The 25,044-nt window shown below is 37.3% G+C and overlaps 2 protein-coding genes across 2 annotated transcripts; one reads left to right on the top strand and one right to left on the bottom strand.

Annotated features, from left to right (window-relative positions):
- Positions 1 to 10,334: 10,334 nt before the first annotated feature.
- Positions 10,335 to 17,399, top strand: LOC107804328 (uncharacterized). The gene is made up of 4 exons (XM_016628201.2): positions 10,335 to 10,985; positions 11,302 to 12,232; positions 15,258 to 15,821; positions 16,438 to 17,399. Exons 1-4 carry the CDS (start codon positions 10,584 to 10,586, stop codon positions 17,037 to 17,039), a joined length of 2,499 nt encoding a protein of 832 aa, XP_016483687.2. The 5' UTR covers positions 10,335 to 10,583; the 3' UTR covers positions 17,040 to 17,399.
- Positions 17,400 to 17,660: 261 nt separating this feature from the next.
- On the bottom strand, positions 17,661 to 24,329 carry LOC107804330 (outer envelope protein 39, chloroplastic). The gene is made up of 11 exons (XM_016628204.2): positions 24,024 to 24,329; positions 23,631 to 23,697; positions 23,495 to 23,530; positions 23,204 to 23,348; positions 22,522 to 22,680; positions 22,335 to 22,405; positions 22,174 to 22,252; positions 21,944 to 22,059; positions 20,461 to 20,608; positions 19,556 to 19,625; positions 17,661 to 18,238 (listed from the first exon to the last, which is right to left on the bottom strand). The coding sequence occupies exons 1-11, from the start codon at positions 24,055 to 24,057 to the stop codon at positions 18,081 to 18,083; spliced, it is 1,083 nt and encodes a 360-aa protein (XP_016483690.2). The 5' UTR covers positions 24,058 to 24,329; the 3' UTR covers positions 17,661 to 18,080.
- Between the last annotated feature and the right edge of the window lie 715 nt (positions 24,330 to 25,044).

The raw sequence follows: 25,044 nt of genomic DNA on the forward strand, positions 1-25,044 counted from the left end.
TAAAATTATGAAGGCTTAATCAACCGTGTTTTAAAAAAAAGTACGCAATTCTTTTTATTGGCTAAATAAGCTCTTTTAGGATGTATGGTAATTTACATGATGAAGAGCTTGACGCATGACGCGGAAAGAAACGAGAAGTCTACAAGTAACATATTGTTTTCTTTCTTAATTATCCTCTTGTTCTAATTTCCAGTTATTTATTATCAGAATTACTCTTTTTTATTTTGCCTATCGAAACTCCTTTTAAACTTTTAATTTTGGTTAAATTATTACTGAGGTTGGTATCGGTGGTTATATTGCTACTCTTTGTGTTGTGCTGTCAAAAAATAAATCACTTTGGTATGATCAATATGGTAAATTCTGCCTTATATGTATCTTGGATAATAAATCAATTGTAGATGACATCAAACGACTTAGTTGATTCATATTAGGATGGAGCACTTTGTTTGCCTTTATAATATGGATAACTTAATTACTTTTAGCTCAATAACTTTTTGCATTAAAGATAATCGAAAATATAGAATAGAAAGTAGAACGTGACTAAAATTGATGCATAGAAATAGATCCTATCAACTTAAAGGCAAAAAGAAGGTAAAATGAATGAAGTTCAGGTGACGACGAATATTTATATATAAATCAAATAATGAGATGGTATGATCTGATTTTATGTAATTTCGCAGATACTTTTTCTGTTTATCTGTGTGTTTAAGATTGTGTTATATTCAACTTGAAATTAACATCCCGACAAGTCATTTGTGATTTTGAATTTGGTGATAAAAGATATCAATCTTTTGTGCTGCTCTTTAATATAGTTCAACAATTTTAGAGCATATGATTTGCTCTGAATTTGATTGACATTTTTCATTATAAGAAAGCTTCTATGATTCTGATAATGATATCGTTGACATAGGAGCTAAATCACTTTTATATGTTTTAGATATCAAGTTTGATGTAGGTCTTGCCTCATGTATTAATACGAAATATATTCCACTTTGACGTTTTGTTCTAATTAGTAAAATTTATGTTATTTAATTTTATCATCTTGATATACAATTTCGTTAAGATTTGTTCTTTATCGGGTTATAACTAAATAAGATCAACATTATTATTCGGCTTTTGTGGTAAAGGGAAGACAATTTTCAATAAAAAATTTACGTCTCCTTATTGCCACACCACCAGAAGGTCCTCCGGAAGACCATCACTTTGCAACCAATATTCACCCAATGATTGGCATGCAGCTGGACAAAAAAGAAGTCTTGGGTTAGGTGCAATAACTAGCTAGCTGTGTATTTGCTACTATTTGGACAGAAAGGAATAGCATAATACTTATGAAGACACAATTTGCAAGGAACTTGCATTACACTCACATTATGGGCAGAGACCTCAAGAAACTACTGCAATTCGATGATAGAGTTTTACTTGTTTTGTAATAAGACATGATCCGGCTTCAGTTGGTCGAGGACATGTTTTTTGATAGAAAGGTATGGAAGTCGAGGATTAGGATAGTAGAATAGTTAGTCTAGAGTAAAATGGTCCACGCGCGTGTATAGAAACTAATTTATTTAAATAGGAAGACTTTCATTATTAACTCACCCAACAATTTCAATGTCACCTATATATCTAGATAAAACAGGCACAATATTTATCAAAAAAATATACTAATAACATGATAGGCTAAAGCGTGACGAAAAGTTCAAACTGAAAACACTATGCACAATATATTGAAGAGTCCGGAACCAAAATGTGGTTCTTTTGGACAAATAGCACCTTAATAGATGTAAAAAAAAATGACACTTTTATATATAGCACCCAAATATTGGGCGCTATACATTAACGTTAACTGTGCCGTTAATGTATAGCGCCCAGTATTTGGGCACTATACATAAAAAGTTGACAGTAACAGGTATAACGCCCAAATACCCGACGATATACCCCTTTTTTAAAAAACGAGCCGTCTTCTTCAAGACGACGATTTTGCTTCTTCTTCCTTAATATTTTATACCTTCTTCTTCTTGGTCCCCCACTCCCATACCCGCTGCCCTACTTTTTTTAAAAATTTTTTTTAGGTCCCCCATCACATAAAGGTTGAAGAACGTAGGTCCCACATTCGAGTAGAGCTTCGTATTATTGTTGATTCACACTACCGGAGTCAAAATTTCAATCTATTTGCTTTCCGAAAATTCTAAATCGAGGTATTTCGGTTTATTTTAAGTTGAAACTTTTATAATAATGCATATTATTTGATTTGTATGTGTTCTATTTCGGTTTGTATTATTTTTTTTCGAAACTAGTATGTTAAATTTATTTGGATTTAATATTAGTGTTTTATAAAAAAATATAAATTGGTCAGATAAATTTGTCTGTTAATATCCTGATTTATATATATGTGTTTTCATGCCGTTTTATGTTTTATTTGCAATTAAATTTATTTGTTGTTTATGTTTAGTTTAGATTATTTTTTAGCGTAGTAAAATCTAGACCTTTTTAGCGTAGTAAAATGTAGACCCTTTTAGCGTAGTAAAATTTAGAACCTCGTAGCGTAGTAATATGTAGTATTTTAGCTTAGAATTCCTTTTGTTTAAGTATTTTATACTGGTAGTTGAAAATGCAAACTTTGTACAATTAAGTTAATAATTGTATCAACACACATAATTACTAATGTTAATTTGGTGCCACTGGGCCTCAAAATATCGAGCCCGGAACCCATAGGTATATATATATATATATAATTTGTACAATTAAGTTATTAAAAAATATGAATTTAAATTATAAAACAAACACATAATTATTAATGATAGTTTGGTGCCACTGGGCCTCAAAATATCGAGCCCGGAACCCATAGGTATCGAACCCATATGTATATATATATAATTTGTACAATTAAGTTATTAAAAAATATGAATTTAAATTATAAAACAAACACATAATTATTAATGATAGTTTGGTGCTACTGGGACTCAAATATCGAGCCTGGAACCCATAGGTATAATTTTTGTATAACGCTAAAAATTGTGTATCTCAAAAAATTAATATTTAATATACAGAATAAAATACAATTAATGTTGTTTTAATTTACAGTTGACGACATGGACGCGACTATACATCCCGACCCTCGGACGTTGGATCTATTAGCCCTACAGCCCCAACATAGATCCGAGTACATATGAGACGGACAGTTGCTTACGCAGACTTTTCGGGCCGGGAGAGTGGATCTATTGTGAGACTTTTTGAGTCATAGAGTTCTACATCCCCGCGTGGTCCATTATTTGGAGGAGATGTGATTAAAAGGATTATTATGATTGGCCGGATATAGATCGACTGGGCTTTGATCACGGCCTTGATTGAGCGGGGGCGACCAGAAACACACATTTTCCATCTGCCCATCGGCGAGGCCACCATCACACTCCAGGACGCTGAGATTTTATATGGCCTGTCCGCTGATGGTTTGCCAGTTTTACTGTCTGCGACCATGAGATATTATTCGAGGCAGTCTTATTGGGATATGCTGCACATGCTCACGGGTTTCAGGCCGGAGGACGAGACTGTAGCGTCTGGGTCTAGTCGTATGCAGTTGGTCCCCATTAGAGACCACCTGGAGCAGATCCATCATACTATCACCAATGAGTCAGCGGAGGTGGATGTACAGTGATATACAAAGCTGCTGTTACTCCTTCTACTTGGGGGGTCTTGTTCCCGAACACTTCGGGGAACCTAGTGAGCCTCCGTTTTCTGCATCATATTGGCCGGTTCGAGGATACAGCCATCTACAGCTGGGGTGGTGTTGTCATCTCATATTTATACAGGCAAATGTGTCGGGCTTGCATCGACACACAGAGAGACGTTGGTGGCTTTCTGCCGCTTCTACAGGTGACAACATATTCAAATAATATGTCCATTAGTTACAATTCTACCTAGTTATAGTTAATCTTATACTTTACGTCAACTTTGTATGTTAGGTTTGGGCCTGGGAGCGATTTCTGCAGTTTCAGCCACCTCTACCACAACTACCGGCTAATATAGAAATTTCGCATCTCCTTCTAGCCTGTAGGTGGGTTATGCGTTGTACTCTTGCACGAGAGTATGATGCCCATCATAATCTCCCCCTTTGCACGGATGTGTTGGATCTGCTGGAGGACGCACATGTGAATATCTAACTAAACTTACCTGTTATAGATTAACTTAGTGTTACGCATACTAACGGTTTGTGTTCTTATTTGATAGTTCATCTGGACGCCGTACAACGATGAGGTGATAGGTACCCTGCCAGCGTATTGCACGTTCGACCTAATAATTTGGAGGGCTTATGTCCCGCTCATATGCCTCGATATTGTCGAGCATCATGCCTCCGAGCGGGTATTTCATTAGTTTGGCCTGCCGCAGCCTATACCGAGTCCGCCTGCATGGCTTGCTTTACATTATGAGAGGATGATCGGTCCAGGGCGGACGACACATTTTTGGCATGGCTTGACGAGCAGTTGCGTACTTGGGACATGCGAGGGGAATTGACCCCACCTTCGCAACACGTTTCTATTCAACATTATATGGCATGGTACTGCACTGTTTCTCGACTTTTTATCGGGAACCCAGTTCATCAGGCACACGGTCGGTACGTGCCATACGCCGGGAGACACGAGGCCCTAATATGTTTTTTGTTATTATTAATTATATACCTGTAATTTAGTGCCAAATATGTAGTTTATATTTTTTACTTTGTCCAGGCATTTCACCCCTAACCACAACTCATCCGCTGATTCTTCAACATCAGTCGGTTCGGACGATTGGATTGCATACCGTCTATCATATGGGGCAGAAAATGCAGAGTTATGTCCACGATCCCGTGGCCATGCAGGAGTATAGTCGTCGATTCATGGATGTGGTTGCCCAGACACTGCAGCGAGCCCGATCGGATCATCGTTTGGCACATGAGGCTGATTATATGGACCCAACGCAGTACCAACGAGGTCGTGGTATCCCACAAGATGGACGTGCCCGACGAGCTGGTGGTGCCGGACGACGTGGTCGTGGGCGGAGAGGAGGTGGTCCCCAGCAAGGGGGCGTTGAGGCTCCTACTGATGATGTTGCTGCTGATATGGCAGGTGGCATGCATGAGACGGACATGCCGTCTTACAGCCTTGCAATTTATCGCACTCTAGTGCCATCGCAGGTGACCCCATCGGGTCAATTATTGATCACGGGCTCGGATATTCAAGGAGTGGATTGGGGTAGATACTTCCCAGGCCCGTCTACCACTGATGAGGATCGACCGACCCGAGAATTTTATAGTGGGCACCGACTGAGTTATGGCTCCACATCACATGCGCAGGTATGAGTTTATTAGTATTGAATTTGAATATTTTTTAACTATAACTTATTTATTTTCTTTAACTTTATTAATTTCCTTTTAAGGCTTCATGCGATGCTGCGACAAATGACTACATTCAGGATCCAGACACGATGATGGTAAGACAATATAAATTGTTGTGAATTGTTATGTTGTTTTCTATACTAAGTTTCATATTATTATGTAGCCTTCTGCTGGACCTGACAGCACCACCGATACATGTCATCATACGCCGCATCCGGCTATAAGGAGACGACTTGATGATGATGATCCTGATAGCGCACCCGGGCGGGAGGGGATGCACCTCAGGCCATCGACTGCATTGAGACACACCGGATGCGGACACATTGATTCGGCCTTCCTTTTTTTTATTTGGTGTAAATAATATTTTTGTATACATTAACAACAATATTTAATCGAATATGCCCATTACTCTTTTTAGTTCCTCATTCGTTTGATAGTTTCATATAACAACACAGACACTTAAACTTAACTTCCACTTCAATTAAGATAAAATTTAGTACAACAAACAAGGAAAACATTACTACTAGCACAAACACAATCACAAACACAAACATAACAAGCCAACACAATAAAAATACATGAATTATGAAAAATACACTAAACACATACATGCCAATGTTTAGCCCCGGTTGCCATTTATTCTCCGCTCCAACCACTTAAATCGTTCTTCCAGTTGTTCTTTTTCTTCTTCTACCTCTTTCAGTTTTGCCTTCACCTCCGCAAGTTCCCGTTTATATTTTTTTTACGTTCCTTTTGTGCTTCACAATTCCATTGTGTTTTTCATTTTTCTTCTCCCACCTCCTTCAGTTTCGCCCTCAAGTCTGCAATAATTCTATTGCTTTCTTTTTCATGTTCCCGTTGTCTTAAACACACATTATGAAGATACTGCAGTTGTTCTCTGTAGCATTCATGATAACATGGTTCATCAACCCATTCCTCAAAATCACAAATACGTTCGCCGGGAACCTTGTAAAACTGGTTCATAGTTTCATACAGTGCCAGTAGCGGCGTCCAACTTCACCACCGTCCCAATAATTTTGCATCAAACATGCTTTTCCACAGTTGCGCTTTGGTGGACGAAGAGGTTGAGCCATTTGTGAAATATTTCCTTTTAGTAAAAAAAACCTTACTTTTAATGAAATATTTGCTTTTAGTAAATTTTGAGCACACAAAATAACTACAATGAGCCCGTTATTTATAGGCGAGACAACACCCACATAATGTAGTGTTTAACCGCGCTAAATACATAACGTACTATGTAATGACATTGTATTTTGCGTGTTAAATATCATGATGTTGACAAAACAACTTTATGTCAGTTGGTCAGCTTTTTTAGTTCTACAAGACAACACACACATAACGTAGTGTTCAATCGCGCTAAATACATAACGTACTATCTAATGGCGCTATATTTTGTGTGTTAAATATCATGATGTTGACAAGACAATTTTATGTCAGCTGGTCAGCTTTTTCAGTTCGACAAGACAACACACACATAACGTAGTGTTCACCCGCGCTAAATACATAATGTACTATCTAATGACGCTATATTTTGCATGTTAAATATCATGATGTTGACAAAAGAGCTTTATGTCAGCTGGTTAGCTTTTTCAGTTCGACAAGATAACACACACAAAATTATATATTTAATCGCGCTAAATATACAAATAATTTTATTAAATTATTATTTAAATAGGTAAAATGGGAAAGTACAAATCATAATTAACAAGCATAATTTTATTTTATAAATCTTGCAACATAGACATAACAACTAATTATTACAACATCAACTCATGGGTAGTTAGGTACACTAGAAAAACACCCACGACGAGTTTGATTAGTTTTGCCACCCAAACAGCTGAAGGACATTTACGACGGTCGTGTCCTATTTGCGATCATATACCACATTTGCGCGCATAAACGGTATCACTAACATCCATTTGGCTCTGTATACGCGTTCTCTTCTGCACCTATATTTTACGCAAATAAGCCTTGTTAAACACCATTTTAAATGGTTCCGGAGGTTAATAATGCTCAACACCCACTGGCTGCAACTGACCACTATATGTGTTTAGGTACTTGGAAACACTATATTGTTGATCAACATAGTTGGTCTCCGCATAACTAACACGTTGAAAATACTTGATGGCATGTGAGCAAGGCATGTGGTAGATGGACAATTTCCCACATGAGCATAACCTTGCTGATTCATTTATAGTATGTACATTATTACCCCAATTATTATGGATAGCGGCGCAAACTTCAAAAACACCTCTTTCGTTATCATACTGCAAAAATGAATGTCAATGTGCTCGCCGTCTGTATTTCTCAAATCTCTGCATCGGCACTGGCATAAATTCAACACCCCTTTCCATCAATTCCGTTGCAACTGCAGACCGCTCAACAAACCTCTCCGCCATCTGCTCGAACGACATCCGCACCATGGCTGTGACGGGCAATGCTCTTGCCGACTTTAATAACCTGTTGAAGGACTCTGACACGTTTGTAGTAAGAATTCTCCATCGTCTGCCACCATCCGCATGCAAAGTCCACTTTTTCGGGTGATGTCGCATTAACCAATAATATGCTACCTCGTCTTCTTTCCTGATAGAATCCATATGCCTCCGGAATTTATGTTGTTGGTGGTCTGTTGCTGCCATCCACATCAAATTATGTAGATCCTTGTTGGGATGTGCCTTCTGGAAATTGGCCTTAAAGCGCCTCACACAGTAACGATGGTATGCATAAGGTTCTTGCCATGCAGACAAGTTCTCCATAGAACTTAATATACCACCGTGTCGATTAGATATTAGACAAATACCTGAACGCTGTTTGACAACGTGCTCTTTCAGGTGGTTCAAAAATAGCGTCCACGTCTCTGTGCTTTCATTGGCACAAACAGCAAAATCTAGAGGAAATATATGACCATTAGCATCCACTGCCATGACTATCAATAGCTTGATATCGTACTTTCCATAGACATGAGTTTCGTCTATGGATATTACGGGCTGGCAACAATGGCGGATGCAGGATCTCCACGAAGGGGGTTCAAAAAAAAATATTTGTAGCTAGTGGGAATTGAACCCATGACCTTATGTAGATTTTGAACCCTCTTGACCACTAAACTACACTTTTGGATTGTGTTAAGAGAGTTCAAAACTTAATATATAGAGGTAAAAATAGATTTTGCCTTATATATACAGTGTAATTTTTCGGCAAAGGGGGTTCGGGTGAACCCCCTTGCGCCCCCCTAAATCCGCCCCTGGCTGGCAATGCGAAAAACCATCAAGTGCTGGCTTAAACGCCTAGAACACGTAATTGAATATGTATTCTGGTGTTCCCAGACTCTGCTCAAGCTTCCATTCAACAACTGTCCCGGGGTTAAAGTGCTGCAGTACGGCCATGTACTTTGGTAGAGATGCAAATGGCTTATCCCAATTACCGTAGACAATTTCAAACGCTCGTTTGCGCTCGAGAAATGCCTTTCTTTTCGTAATGGTATGGCCATATTCCTGGTGGACTGATGTATGCACTCTTTGATTTTATACCTTATGGACGCTTCAAGGTGCGGAATAAGTACAAGAGAAATCAAGTCAATATCCAAGTTGAAGTGATTCCCGTTGAATGTGTCCATTTCGCATGTGTGGGTGGGAATGTATTTACCCACTTTCCACATACCTGTCTTCTTCTTGGTCGCACGCAACATCCAATTACATGGCCAAAACCACCTGCGACAAACAGCCTTGTATACCATCGGACTTGACTCCCATACCTGCATCTCACGACACTCTTTTACGTTGTGCATTTACAAGCCCTGCTTACCCGCGCTTTATCAGGAAAAAGCATCGCCTTTGCAAGCACCGTTGGTCTAGACTTATCCCACATTGTTGTCCGGATTTCATTAAAATCCCTTGTGAGATCTTCTACATCCGGCACGGTTGGCAAGTTATCAATATAAGGAATCTCCCTTGAATGAAACGGCACTTCGGACTCGTACACTCTTCGTCTAGGGGGGGGGGGCTCTCTTCAAATTAGGTTCTTCCTCCTCATCCTGCGCATCACCATCCTCACTAGGAAAGGGTGTCTCGTCTCCGGAGTCATCGACATTGTTATCGTAATCACTGTTTTGTTCCTCACTCTGTGCATCTGCCAGATCCCGATGTAATACGTCATTTTCGGGCAATTGAGTGAGTACGGGTGGTTCAACTTGCTCATTTTCACTGCACAACCAACATAATGAAACTCTTATTCTACGCTCTTCAGACATAATGAAAAAATGCTGGAGAATTTAACAACAATAAACGTTTTAACAAGAGTATGGAAATGGCTAGCCGGGAAATTTCTACGCTATACACCTTTTGAATGAATTTCTATACAATCCTAACCTCTTTATATAGGAAATGGCTAGCCGGGATTTTTTATATATATATAGCGCCCAAAAAGTGGGCACTATACGCTTTTGAATTATTGAAGTCAGGAATTATTGGTGGGGTCAGGAAAAAGGTGTATAGCGCCCAAATACTGGACGCTATACATATAAACTTTATGTATAGCGTCCAGTATTTGGGCGCTATATCTGTTAGTGTCAGTTTTCTATGTATAACACTCAAATACTGGACGCTATACATTAACGACACAGTTAACATTAATATATAACGCCTAGTATTTAAGCGCTATATATAAAAATATCTATCTTTTGTTTTACACCTATTAAATTGCTAAAAGAACGATATTTTGGTTCCCGACTCTATATTGAAGACTTGTAGTAGTAGCACGTTACTGTCTTTGCTTAAGCCATCTAATACTGTACCTTAGTGTGAACTTGACAAGCAGCATGCGTCACTAGATGGAGTAGAATACTCAACAAAAAAGCAAGCAACACGTGGCTTGCTAACTAGGCAAGTACTATTCTGCAGTGTACGAATAGTTCAGTCCCTAAAAAGTACTCTCATAAATTCCAGCATACCCCATTTCCCTCAGTTCAATGGATAGTAAATGAACATTGTCTCGATAACATAATCAGAGCCATGAAAACTGTTTAAAAGCAAAAAGAAGCAGAAGAAGAAAAAACCAGTAATAAAAAGCAGAAAATAAGATAACCCAAGTTATAATCTTGGACTCAAATGCTGCTGTTTCATCTGTTAGTGAAAGTCAAGAAAGTAGAAGATGGTCAGCTGAGATTCTTGATTACAAGGTAAAGGAGCAGAATCACGATCACATGGACAGTAACAGTACAGTTATGGATTTGCATGCAACTAAATTTGCTGGGGTTCATAAGAGAAAATGTGGTAAATATGGTGCTGCAATTAAAGATCCTATTAAGAAAAAAAAGGTTTGGTTGGGTAGCTTTAAAACTGCTCAAGAGGCTTCCAACGCTTATTTGGCGAAGCAATCTGAATTTGCTGCACAACTAGAACCAGTCAAGGCAAATCAAGACTCTAGTAAAAGTAAATCCTCTGCTTCTGCCACTGCCCAGCTCATGCAAAAAATTCCATCTTCACTGCTCAAACCCCAGGGCTCAAATTCCACTAACACAACTAGTGCTGCTGAAAGAAGCAAAGCCAATGGTAAAAATCCCTTTATTAGGGAGATAAGAAAAGACCCTTTTCAGGAAAAACAGGTCTGTTTGAATCTTCTAAAATATGCATCAAAAGGCTTTAACTCTAACATGCACATTGCACATTGTTTTATGAGTTCAATTTTAAGGTTCTTAGCATTGAGCCTATTATATTTGTTGCAGTTTTAATTTACTTTTACATATAAATTTATGCTCAGCGTCTCAAAAGTACGGGGTTCAAATGAACTTGGTACCTCGAAGCTCTATCCGCCCCTTCACATTGCACAATATCTGAGAAATTAGTAAAAGAAAGAACCTCATAATTAGTGTAGAATCTTGTAAAGAAACCCCATGTTTAATGGCTAATTTTTTTTTCCAGGGAACAAGATCATCATCTGATGGGTGTAATAGTAATACTGTAACAACAAGCAATACTAAAGCAAAAATAAGCTTACATGGAATCCGAAGGCAAAAGAACGGCAAGTATGGTGCTGTAATTAGAGACCCCATTAGTCTTAAGCGAATATGGTTGGGCACTTTTGACACTGTTGAAGAGGCTTCAGAAGCTTATTTCTCCTACAAGTCTGAGTTTGATAAATTATGCCAGCTGGGAAATAAGGAGAATAAACCAAAGGATTGTGGTCAAATTCAGCACGAATCGCCTGTTGGCGCATCGTCGTCCTTAGATACTGCTAGTGTAGGTAGAAAAAAAAGACACAAAACAACACATATCATTGGGGTTCACAAGAACAAGTGGGGGAAATATACATCTGAGATTACAAACCCCATCACTAAGAAAAAAATTTGGTTGGGGACTTTTCATACTGCTGAAGAGGCTTCCCGGGCTTATCAATCTAAGAAACTCGAGTTTCAGAAACTAGTCAGCGCGAAGGAGCCGCAAAGTACTAATAAGCAAACTCATTCGAAGCAACATGGGAAAAAGAAATTAGTCAATGGCAAGCAAAGCCATGTAAATTGCGAAACATTTCAAAGTGGCCAAAGGATTGATTCTTGCGAGCAAAGCCACTCCATAAGTATGACAAGAAATTTGTTGGGGACTAGTCTTGGCACAGCTGAAGAAGCTTTCCATGCTTATCATCAGTTTAAGGAATTCGATTTTCAGTGCTCAACAAAGGCCGAGCTGCAAAGCAATGTGCTAACTGATTCTAGTGGAGGGGAGAAGAAGCAAGAAGGTCAAGTTGATGAAGATTTGTGGATGGGACAATGGGTACAAGTTCCAGGTGGTAGTGAAGTCAAATTTTCGGTGAAACTCGGCTTACCAATCATTGATAACTATGGATCTCTTTTAGGTGAGTTCAGCTGTTTGGATGATCTCAGTATTTGTTACACTGATGATGAATGTTTTGCCTAGCTTATAGTTTCTAAGTTTTTGAATTGCAAGAAGTTTTTTGGGTTGTTTATAGTCTTAGGACTCTTGTAGATAGTAGTAATATGTAAGCTTCTTGCAATTTTTGGTCTCAGTCAATATCATATTGACGCATGGTATATATGTGCATATATTAGTAAAAAAAGTAGCCTTGTTATCCTTCTTCCCTATGTTCGTTTCCGCTGTTTTTCTGGAAATTTCCTAGAGTGTGCTAATTTACTATTTTCATCGTAATGCCTTTGTGGACGTCCAATACGAAAAATTGGATGTTCAACTACAGAAAGTGGTGTAATCAGTGCAGACAAAAGCATGTCTAATGCTACAATTTTCAGTCTTGACTGGAAATTTCCGACTCTTCGGGCAAGGATGGGAATGTTGTGTTTGCCAACGGGGCGCCACACAACAGAGGATTGTCCATGTAGTTACTAACAGGGAATTGATCAACCCCGAGTGGAATCAATCCACTGAAATTGTTGAAAGAAACATTAGAACTAACAAAATTTGAGGTCAAATTCAGGTATCTCCCCTGATAGCTGATTGTTTTGAGTCTCGAATTCCATTAAACCAGAAATCGTCCCGGTTAAATCAGGCAGAACATCTGATAATTCATTGTTGGATATATCAATCCTTTTCAAGTTATTCAGTCTTGAAAATGATTCTGGAAGGCTACCCAAGAACCGGTTTCCACCAAGAAAAAGGTGTGTTAGATGCTTGCAGTTGTCTATAGTGTCCAAGTTTTCACCCTGAAGCAGGTCATCTTTTAGACTGAGGACGAAAAGGGTGGCCGCGACTGAATCCCCACTACAGATTGCGTTGGTGTCAAAAGCTCCAGAGAAAGTCTTTGTGCATCACATATAACACGAGACATCTGTCCTTGCAAGGATCAGATGTTGAGTTCCAACCTGAATCAGTTCCAAGAATTGTACACTAGTTATTGTTAGAAAGCTCTGCAATAAACTTGAGTAAAGCATCTCTAGCCACTGTTTCATAACACTTGGTTGTGTCAAGAATGAAAAGAAGGGAAGGGAAAAGTGAGAAGTTGATTCATTTTTACATGATACTAGCAATGTGGGGAAAATACTAAATAGTATAGTATGATATAATGCAGATTTCCCAGAAAACAAATTGTGATGTGGAAATACCAATATTGAAGTAGTCTTAATCTACTAATACTTGGCGATGATTTGACCTGCTGCAGTATGGCAGCAGATGAGTAAATTTTGAATCCATCTGTAGCCAGCCGGCAGCAACATTACTCCCTCTACTGTCTTTTTCTTTAGCTTATTTAAAACTTGGTAAATTTTCAAACAATCCATGCTAGTTTCATGAGAAAAAATTCTATACATACTATATCTTGGCAATCCTTTTGTGTCCTATTAGATAGTACTATATATTAGAGCATGTTTTACTTGTTCTTTTTTGTAACTTCCTTATAAAGGGGTGTCTACAAAAGGTGCTCTATTGTCTTAATTAACTTGTTGGATAGTCCTCTACAAGTAAAGCCAGCAAAATTGACGTAATTAATTACTTTTACAATGCCGTGACAGATTCAAAGATTTAAAAAGGGCAGCCCGGTGGGCTGGACTAATAAATGCAAGAAGAAATGCAAGAGGTTGTACGTAAATGTAGATTTCTAAATCGATTCTAATTTTGATCTACATGAGAATTTTTTTCATGAATCATCGAGTCGTAGCATCATTTTTGAAGATATAATCAAGTAAATAAAATATATTTTTTCTAACGTTTAAACTTGTAGATGGGATGGTCATGTACGGAGCATGTTTGGTTCAAGCAAAAGAAAATGATAAAAGAAGCCAACCTATCCGACTGTCAGAAATGAAAAAAGACAGTAGAGGATAAAGTTACAGAGTAAGTTTGCTGCTGGCCGGCTTCGGATAAGACGTGAGAATCCGATACTGTACTTGACTTTGTATAACCCAGTCCACAATGTTTATACAAATTTCATTGTGTTTTCCGCCAAATGGCACTACTATTAGTTGATTAATGACTACTTCAAACATTGGGAATATCCACAATTATATCTGCATAACTCATCATAATTTGTTTTTCACTGCTCAACTGTGAAATCTGCAGTATATCTTCCTATTTTCCCACGTTTTGCTAGTATCATGCAAAAATGAACCAAATCCTCACTTTTGCTTTGCTCTTCATATCATTCTTTCTTATCCTTGACACAACCAAATGTGATGAAGATGAAACATTGGCTAAAGATGCATTACTCAAGTTTATTGCAGAGGTTTCTAACAATAATAGTACATTAATTCTTGGAACTAATTCAGGCTGGAACTCAACATCAGATCCTTGTGAGGACAATTGGCTTGGTGTTACATGTAATGCAAAGACACTTTCTGTGGAGAGAATAATTCTTGATGATTACAATTTCTATGGAACTTTTGATGCCAACACAATTTGTAACGTGGAGTCAATTGCGGACACCCTTTTTTACCTCAGTCTAAAAAATGACTTACTTCAGGAAAAAAACATGGATAGCATAGACAAGTGCAAACACCTAACACACCTTTTCCTAGGTGGAAACCGGTTCTCGGGTAGCCTTTCACAATCATTTTCAAGATTGAATAACTTGAAAAAGCTCGATATATCCAACAATGGATTATCAGGTGTTCTGCCTGATATATCCAGGATATCCGGTTTGATGGAACTCGAGGCTCAAAATAACCAGCTATCAGGGGAGATACCTGAATTTGATTTCTCCAATTTTGTTGCATTTAATGTCTCATTCAACAATTTCAGTGGATTTATCCCGCCTGAGGGTGATCGTTTCCCTGTTAGTAGCTACATGGACAATCCTCTGTTGTGTGGCACCCCGTTGGCAACAACATGCTCATTGTTGCCCGAAGAGGCAGACTCAGATGATCATGACAAGCCAAAGAGAAACTTGACAAGAGATGAAATTCTCATGTTTTCAGGTTATATTCTAATTGGCCTGGCTCTGGTTGTTGTTATCCTTTTATGCATCTACAGAAAAAGGAAACAGAAGCAGAAGAAAAAGGAGTTGAGTCTCGAGACGATGAAAAAGGTGGCTGCATTTGATCATGGTAGTGACAGGATTACTATTACATCAATGGATCAATCTAAGAAAGGCGCGAGCAATTCAGGTTTCTCATCAGCTGCAGTTTCTTCTGATGAAAGCAACACCGCGATTTCACAGTCACTCGTGGTTCTTACAAGTCCAGAGATGAATAATGGATTAAAATTTGAGAATTTGCTGAAGGCTCCAGCTGAGTTGCTTGGAAGAGGGAAACATGGTAGTGTGTATAAAGTGATGTGTGATAATCCTAAGATGACTTTGGCTGTGAAGAGGATAAAGGATTGGTCAATATCTGGTAGTGAGTTCAAGAAGAGAATGCAGAAACTTGACCAAATCAGGCATCCAAATGTGTTGCCTGCTGTTGCCTTTTATTCTTCTAGACAAGAGAAGCTTCTTGTCTATGAGTACCAAAATAATGGTAGTCTTCTTCAACATCTACACGGTAAGTTTCATTCAGTTACTTTTCACAAGTAAATACATACAATTCACTCCGTTCTTATGTGCATGAAATTGTGTAAGAATTTCACATACAGTCACTGAAATTTTATCCATTATAACAGTAAAGTCACAAAGCTTTAGTTTATCACGTCAATTGAACCTTACCCATTATAACAACAAAGCCACTAAACTTGTCCATTATAACTACAATGTCATAAAACTATTTTTTGTCTCATTAAGTAACTAAAAACGTTATCCACTACAACAGCAGTCAACTTTAAACCACTATAACGACAAAACCTACCCACTAGGCGGCTTTACTGTTATTTTGCATAATGTTACTTCAATGCAATAAAAACTAGTTTTATAACTTTATTGTAGTGGACAAAGTTTAGTGATCAGACATGAATTAACCATTGAATTGAGCGGACCATCTTATCAGTTAAACTATAAGATGGCCTGATTCGGGAAATTCTTTTGATAGTGGGCGATTGAGACTGATATGCTCTAATATCATATTGAATTGTGTGACGTGATTATCTGATAACTTAAGCTGTTAGAAGAAACAAACTTTTATTTACTTAATTATATCTTCAACATTGTGTATATATGCTTATCAGGTTTCCAGACAGGCCAAACATTTCACTGGAGCAGCAGACTTTCTATAGCTGCAGGTGTAGCCGATGCTTTAGCTTTCATGCATCAGGAGCTTCAACATGACAGAATTCCTCATGGAAACTTAAAATCATCAAACATTTTGTTGAACAAGAACATGGAACCATGCATTACTGAATATGGTCTAATGAGCAGTGCTGGCATTAGTACCATACAAAACCAGGCTCAATTTCCCAGCAGTTCCAATGTCTTCCCTATAACCGACGAAAATGCAGAAGCATTGTTTAAAGCAGACATTTATGCATTTGGGGTAATTATGTTGGAGTTGCTAACAGGGAAAGTGCAAAACAATGGACTAAACCTTGCAAGTTGGGTTGTTTCTGTGTTAAGAGAAGAATGGACAGTTGAAGTGTTTGATAGAACATTGATACAAGAAGGTGCTAGTGAAGAGAGGATGGTTAATTTGTTACAAGTTGCTGTAAAATGTGTGAACCATTCTCCTGAGGCTAGGCCTAGTATAAACCAAGTTGCTCTGATGATTAGTACTATACGAGACGAGGATGATAGGTCCATCGACGTTTCTGCAAGTACTAGTACTGTCATCTGATCAACCTGAATGCTTCCTTGGTTTCAAATTGTTCGTCATTTTACTTTCCTAGATTCGACTTAACCATTTTTTAACTTGAGGATGAATTACTTGAGACGTTCAACGTCATGTATGGTAGGAGTTAACATTCTCCTACTTTAGCAATGTCTTATCTTGATTTAAACATGTGATAGTTTGTAGTTGGAATGCTACTACCTTCTATTTCTTGTATTCATCCTTGCCAAAAATTCCACTTTGAACCTAAAGATTCCAGTGACATGTAAAAAAATTGGGATTAGTGTTTTAGTAGAGTTAAACTACAAGATTTGAACGAGTGGTATCGCTTGTTGCACCACGGACAGAGGCAATTTCTTGTTAGGTGGCGTACTTTATTTTGATTATCTTCATTTGATGTAATAATGAAGCTTCAAATTTGCTTACAACAATATTTGTTACTGTATTTAAGCTTGGATTATTGATCACATGTGCAACCTTACGGGTAGTCTTCTTCTATGCACTTACTGGACGTCTATTTTATATGTACAGGGATTAACTTGTATTTTCTTTGTATGAGAACTAGCTCTTTTTTCAATCAACGAGGAATATTATCTGTTGACAGATTTGACTAAAGACTCAACACTGTGCGAAACCAGTAAATCACATTCACATAATATGTAATTCCAATTCAAGAATGAAATCAGCTAACAAATTCTATATTTGTAAAAGAAAAAAAGGAAACTGAACGTCTACATTGTCTTATAGCAGATTACTAACTTTGACATGAAGACTCACTTCCTGATGGTCGCGGTAAAGAATTTACAATTTTCTATCTGATCTTTGAAGCGGTAGGGTGAAAATGGAACCACTTCTCTGCACCAATTTGCTCAATGAGAAAAATCTTCAGTGTTGTCTCTGCAAGAGAGCAGCCTTTGTTTCTAATAAGGGACAGGCTACTACTCAGAGCCCAAAATCCGATCCCTTAGAGGTATCCTCAGAAATTTTCTCTACAGATGAAACACTGATCATAAATTTTGCTACTTTTGCAAGTGCTGTGGTGAACTCTCAAGAGGGGAGGTTACTGAAGCCAAAGTACACAGTCCGTTGTTGAAATGCATTGACTGCATAGTCCACCTGGAAATGTCCCAACTGAGACTTGAATCTAAGACCATATCCAAGACCAACTCCAATTCCTGGTTTGCCATGCCTAAGAGCGGGATTCCCTGAAATGCTCAAGTGTTAGAGAAAATATGTTGAGACAGACGAATGACAAAGTGAGCCGAAAGCATGTTCATTATGTTTACATTTATCTATTGGCGTAACTTCTGAGAGGTTCTTGCACATGATAAACAAACCACGCAATCTCATCATCACATTGATGAGGTAAAGGAAGTAGTTACAACTAGGTTGTAGACTTGCAGCACTTAAGAGAGATCCGAACATGCATGTTTTTAGTTAACCTATAAAGCTTAGCTAGAGCAGGCAGGGATTTAAGATTACACATCCTATATTATTGAACTTCTCCTTTTCGAAAGCATTTGCTTTTACTATCTTGCTAGGAGACACTGAAGGACTCTTACCTCTTTTTTTATGGCTAAAATCAACTGAATTAACAAGCTCCACATCCCTCAGAAATGATTTTGGCAAAACAAACTAGTGTTACTCCAATACATTTTTCAGCAGATATTCTCATCGTCTTGTTGATGAGGATTGTCTTCAAGCACTTCTGATAAATATCTTATGAGAGTATATGTGGATCTACATTTTCAAAGTGAAACCTAAAGCGTGGACTTAGATCTCGAAAGCAGTAGTTAAGCATAACCAGAACATCATTAAGCTTAAACTGCTTATGTCATAAACTAAACCATTAACAGCTTCATTGGAAACAAAAGGTTGAAACATTTACAACAAGGAATATACTCAATACTGGCCCAATAGAAGTAAGGCAGATGAAGAGCATGAGACAAAGAAGTTAAAAAGAAGCAACGCAAAAGACACAGAAAATTATAATTTAAAATAATGAAGAGGGGGGGAGCCTGGAGCAAAAAGCATCCCGCATTTGCGCAGAGTCCAAGGAAGGGTCTCACCCCAAGAGGGTGTGAGTAGGCAGCCTATTCTGATGCAAACATTAGTGGTTGATTCCATGGCTCAAACCACTGACATATAGGTTACACAGAGACAACTTATATGTTGCTCCACGGCTCCCCTTCACAGAAAAATAATAGAAAAAATAATTTCCCATACCAATTATTTGGAGTTTTCAGGAGCTTTCCTCATCGGCTAAAACTTCTACTAAGATTGAAAAGAGTGTAGACCCCCCCCCCGAAAAAAAACAAACAAAAAAAATACCTAACTCAAGCAACATAAGAAAACACAGAGAGACTATACAACTAAGCAAACAGACATTCTCAAACATTTCCAAAAGGAGTAATCGACGGGAAGATTTTTCTAAAATTCTCACACATGTTTCTAAATTTCAACAGTAGTCGGTAACATAAAGCAAACCTTCTGCATAATGTAAGAATTACTAAGTCACTAACCAGGCACATGACGACCTGAGCCCAAATCAGATCCACAATCCAAGAAGACTGCACCATCAAGCATCGGGTTCTGGATACAAAGCACTGTGTATGAGACTCCACACAATATAAAATTTAATAGGTCCAAATGGATGCAGAGAGGATTTAATGAGGGCAGTATACGAGACTAGTGCAGACTAATTTCATAGGCAATGCAAGTGCAGATAAGAGGAGACAATAGCAAGAAACGGTTAAAAGAGCAGATTTCTTAATAGCTTAGTAACAATCCTTTCTCAGTCTTAGTTTAACTTATGTTTATTATCATTCTCAAAAAAGGAAAATAAATTTCTCGGTCTTAGTAGAAGAGTTTGATACTGGAACTTTAAGCTAGGAAATTTCATTTAGTGGGACAAGGCTAACCTTTTAACTGTTACAAAAACTATCATTTCTTGCAACTAATCTTGAACAGCCAATTCTTACAACTAATCTTGTCAATAAAATTATTTTCTTCAAATTAGAGAAAAAGGTTCTTTTGACTCTAAAGCGCTGTCATTTGATGATTTATCTTACAATAGAATTTTCTTACTTAATGACAGGACATTCCTTCAATATCAAATTCTTCAATTAAGAGAAGACATCATTGCCAATAAAAAGACATCTGTTCCCCTTAACACCTGTTTCATACTAAGTGCAATAGATTTTTAACACAACCAAAATAAGCAAATCCATTTGTGAAGTCTGTACGGCACAGTTACTCCTCTCTTTTTTTCCTGAATGTCATTTGCAATTAGCAAGATTTCCTCCATCTTTTTGCATCATTAAGGAAGTTAGAAGACTAGAATGATAATAGAACATATTTTTTGCAAAATGTGCAGCCAAATGACCCTTACGAGCAAAGATTCAGTAATTTACAAATAAAAACATACCAAAGGAAACGTCAGTTCATTGTTAGCAACCAGACAAGATCTAGCACAACCAACAGCTCCTTCACCATACCCTCGGACACTGCCAAGCCCGCCGATTGCAAAAGATTGATAAGGAGCTATATCCCCCACGATAGAACCACCTGTGAGGCTGTCAAGAGAAAAAGGTATGACTTTGGGATATGGAAAGATGCATTCTAAAAGGAAAACTATATAGGATACAAACATTGTTTAACAGCAAGGCTTAAAACTTTTTAGAGATACATTCTGCAAGACTAATATCAACATGAATGAATACTCCGGAAAATCTCCCAACTTGTTGAAAAGACCCATACACTATATGGCCATAAGTGTGTGGGCAATCGGACTACAATCGTAACTTATATACCTTGGTTCCTTTTCAGTCACGTGAACCCAATTGCCCAATTGTTTCAATTGCACTTCACTGGCACATATGCCCAATAAAGCATGTATTCAATAAAATCAATTTCTACTCCTGATACTGAAAAAATGGCTTCATTACCACTTGCTTGTGGTGACATATGCTGTCTAAAGACAGCACTGGCCAGCCGCTCCTTCTCTATAGGATCAGGCTGGAGTCATTTGACAACAAAGTTTATTCTGCTCTACTTTTTACTTTGGCATAGACCATTACTGGGTTAATAGATTTCTGCAGCTTCATCGAAACGCAAACTAGTCGGAGATGGCTGTTCACAGGAGGATCAATGTCTTCCTTAGTTTCTGTAGTTCCATAATTCTAGGAAGAAGAGAGAGCTTTTCTCTCTGAGAATTAAATACTTGTAATATCACCAAGCGGAAGAAAAAAGACTAGTAATAAATCTACATAAACAATTAAAGATATTTCGTAAATCTGACTAATGAAGATATATTTATCAAGAACAAACAAATAAATAAAAGCAGAAATCCCAGTTCTTAAAGTACTGCTTTACATTGAATTTGAAGAGGCAAAGTCGAGTTTAAAACTCAATATTTTATTAGTTCGAAAAGGAAAGTAGAGTTAAAAGCTCAATATTTTCTATTAGTTCCAACTCCAGTTCGCATGTGTTTATGTGTTTCTATAATACACATAGATCTTGATTTCTCCAACGCTCAAGTCGTATTTCAAACATCTTTTGCCTTTGACTTCCTTACCATGTTTTCCTGATGCGTTGATCATTAGTTCATTCCTTCCTACATGTTTCCTCTTGAGCTTCTCACGTTAATATTTGTCCATTCCTAAGTAACTTACCAATAAATCATCAGACACTTGAAAACACTGAATGCTAACTTTCCCTATCTTATATATGTCGTTCTCGTGGCAGTTGGATGCTTATTTATCTTTACTTCATTTGTATATCCTTTATCAGGAACTTCATTATTATACCTTTGTTCGACTAGTATAAATCGTACTGGTTAACCTTGGTTTTGAAACCAACTGGTGCAAAATTGATAATCTTCAATTGTCCTAGATAAAAATGTTGCTCACCTTGTCAAGAGAAAAGCTGGCCCAAGCTTTAGTCCCCTTGATGCAGCAAACTTGAATCGGTTGAAGATCAGCCACTTGGAAAGAATAGGAATCCCTTGTTCTATTTGTAGGCTAAACTGGACAAGCGGGCACATGTTTTAGAAAGCATATAGAACATTGCATGCACTGTAATATCAAAATCGAATATAAATTGAGAATATTTGCACCATTGTGTATAGAAAGTGACTTACTTGAGTAAAACTACGATCATTTGCTTTTGCATATCGAGACTCTTGTTTAACTACTACCATACTATCATGATAGCCACCACTGGAAAACATGCATTTATACAATATACGCTGAGTCAGAACTGAATTAAATGAAGTTAAGAATCAGTAATAGCTTAAGATACCTGCAAGTCACTGGAAACCCATGAAGATCTCTGTTTATTGAGCGACCCTCATCGCTTACAGGACTAATATGCTGCATGACAAATAACATTTATGTTTTCATCAAACAACACAAAGATTAGTGCATTAAACTTGTAATTAAAATAACGTGTCTATAGAGCTCCATTAAGTGCTAAGAGTCGCAATTACCTCAAATTTTACACTTGTCTTGCTGCTCCAGTTGGAACTTGCAGGCTCGCTCAAATCTAAGCCAGCAGAGAAGCGACATAAGTTAACTCCACCACTTCCAGAGCGAGAGAAGTTGTCAACTGGTAAGCCATGGACCCCAATCTCGGGAGAAATGGAATGCTGGACAACAAGTGTAGTTCGGATTAAAGTCCATAATGCGTCAGATTCTCCATACAAAACAAACAAGTTGTTTTAAAGCCTGCTCTCGAGCTGATACTAAAAATCGGTTAAACTGGTTCTAATTTCAAACAAACGTGCCTCCGAGGCAGATCAGTTACACAGAAGAGTTATTATTTTCACGTCAATACTGTGCTCTTTTATAACTGATTCAACATTGGTAATTATATTCTAAGAACATTGGGTGGGATAATAGCTCATTTTAACATACTTACACCCACGTATTTAATTTGAATTCCAAGCAACTGAATTTCGCAGCCCCTTCAAGGACCAGATTATTTCAGAATTCAAAAATTCAGTCTATTCTTCTTTGATTAAAAAAATAATACATAATACAACAACAACTACTACAATTGCACCTCCGTTCCAAACGACAAATAATATGTAGTAATAAACAAATGAAACAAGAGAAATTATTTATTTGCAAAATGATAATAACTAGCCTGGACAAAAGAGTATAGCAAACCTGAATGATGAAAGACTGTTGAGGAAGCCATTCTGGTCTTGGCTTCCGATATGTTATTAAGATATTGGAATCATAGAGTCCTTTATCCCACAAAACATCTAGCTTCTCGCTCTTGCCAAATAAATTTGGGTGTTTTATGCAAAGACTGGCAGAATAAAAAGAAAAGGATTGTCAATCAAAGCATGACCAGAAATAAAACACTGCTTAAACATAAACCCTCCATCCTTAAAAACCCCACCAAAAATTTATAACCAAAATAAAAAGAAGCTTAATGTTTCAGAACAATATTACCTGCCAATTACTAATTCAAGGGGGCTGCCGGAATTCCTGTTTGACAGAGATAGAACAGCAATATTAGAAAGAAACAAAGAGTGAAGAACTGATGAAAGCAAAACCAATTGCGAAGAACTGTTTAATATGTAATAACCTGAAAGGTTGGAGCATCAAAGCAGCACATAATTTATGGGTAAAATCTACATTGACATCTATTTTAGCTGCAAGAAAAGACCAACTCGAATTCAAGAAAGATATACAAAAATCAAATCTTTATAATATAAAGCACAAAAAAGAACTATCAGCACCCAATATGGACAACCAAAAACACAGTATAGCACAATTCAAAATAATTCAATCTTTTGTGAGAGAAATGTAAGTTAAAAAGAAAATTTCAACCTTTGCAATCATAAAGCACAAGCCAAAACTAGAGGTACCCCCCTCCCACAAAAAAAAAAACGCTTCAGAAAACACAAATTTCAGAGAGTTATGAGACACTAATAAATATTGAGTCTTATTTGGGAAATGAGAGAGAAGAGAACTCTACCTTTGCCAGCATGAATGCTTTTCTGAGCACCCATTAGTCCATTAGTGACTTGAGTTTCCCACCATTCAAATCCGATTGAAACAGCTAGTGAGTAAGTCTTGTTGTATTGAGTTGAGTGGCTCTATATTTTTTGTATTCAGTTTCTCGTACTACTAGAAAATATAATTATGATATATTTATATAAAGAAAAGAGAAGAAGAGGGGAAATAGGAATCGGGGAGTTCGCAAGTTATCTCTTGCTTTCTGGATTGGCTTACGCCACTCTGCCCTTCCCTCCCTCTCTGCACGTGGTCTGCAGTTCGGCCTATCCAATTTCAAGTTGCGACACCCTATATCTTTTTAAATTCTTCATGATAAATAAAATAACACTGTATACTAGTATATTTTAAAATATGAATTACAACAAAATCAGAAGATTAAGTAGGCGTCTGAACATGAATTCCAATTTTTTTTTTTCAAATTTGAAATTTTACTAAAATTTGAATTGAAGATAAAGTTGTGTTTGGTTATAAAATCAGAAGATTAAGTAGGATGTCTTTTTTTTTTCAAAATCATGAAACGTGATTTATACCTCACAACTTGTAAAAATTATCAAAATCACCCCAATTTGATTATCCTACTTGAAATAAACGATCAAAATGCTATTTTAACTGTTATCATATTCTGCTTTAATGCAATACACAGAAGATGCAAAATCAATATCACATTTTCTAATTCTACTAACACACAGAGAAGGTACAAAAGCAGGCATAGCCACATATTTCTCGTTACCATATAATCAAACTTTCAGTAGGCAGAGTTCAAGTATCAACTAGGACTGATGTTCCACCATCAGACGCCAAAGATGTATCTGAAAAAGATGAAAAACTTATGGGTCATTTCTAATTTTTAAAACTATAGGATAAATTTGTAAAACTAAAAATTAGAAAATTCCCATTTTCAATTGAAAAAGGATTTTCAAGTGAAAAGGGAAAAATTGGTAAGAATAGGATAACCAAACATTATTTTCAAAAAAAAAAAA

This window comes from Nicotiana tabacum, chromosome 18, assembly GCF_000715075.1.
Source record: "Nicotiana tabacum cultivar K326 chromosome 18, ASM71507v2, whole genome shotgun sequence".
NCBI classification, from domain to species: Eukaryota; Viridiplantae; Streptophyta; class Magnoliopsida; order Solanales; family Solanaceae; genus Nicotiana; species Nicotiana tabacum.

Excerpts from the sequence above, each read along its gene's own strand:
- LOC107804328 (XM_016628201.2), top strand. The coding sequence starts at position 10,584 with ATGGACAGTAACAGTACAGTTATGGATTTGCATGCAACTAAATTTGCT. Across the intron at positions 10,986-11,301 it reads ACCCTTTTCAGGAAAAACAG|GGAACAAGATCATCATCTGA; the intron begins GTCTGTTTGAAT and ends TTTTTTTTCCAG. Across the intron at positions 15,822-16,437 it reads TCTTCTTCAACATCTACACG|GTTTCCAGACAGGCCAAACA; the intron begins GTAAGTTTCATT and ends TATGCTTATCAG.
- LOC107804330 (XM_016628204.2), bottom strand. The coding sequence starts at position 24,057 with ATGGGTGCTCAGAAAAGCATTCATGCTGGCAAAG. Across the intron at positions 22,681-23,203 it reads AACAGTCTTTCATCATTCAG|CATTCCATTTCTCCCGAGAT; the intron begins GTTTGCTATACT and ends CTTGTTGTCCAG. Across the intron at positions 18,239-19,555 it reads CTCAGGTCGTCATGTGCCTG|GGAATCCCGCTCTTAGGCAT; the intron begins GTTAGTGACTTA and ends TGAGCATTTCAG.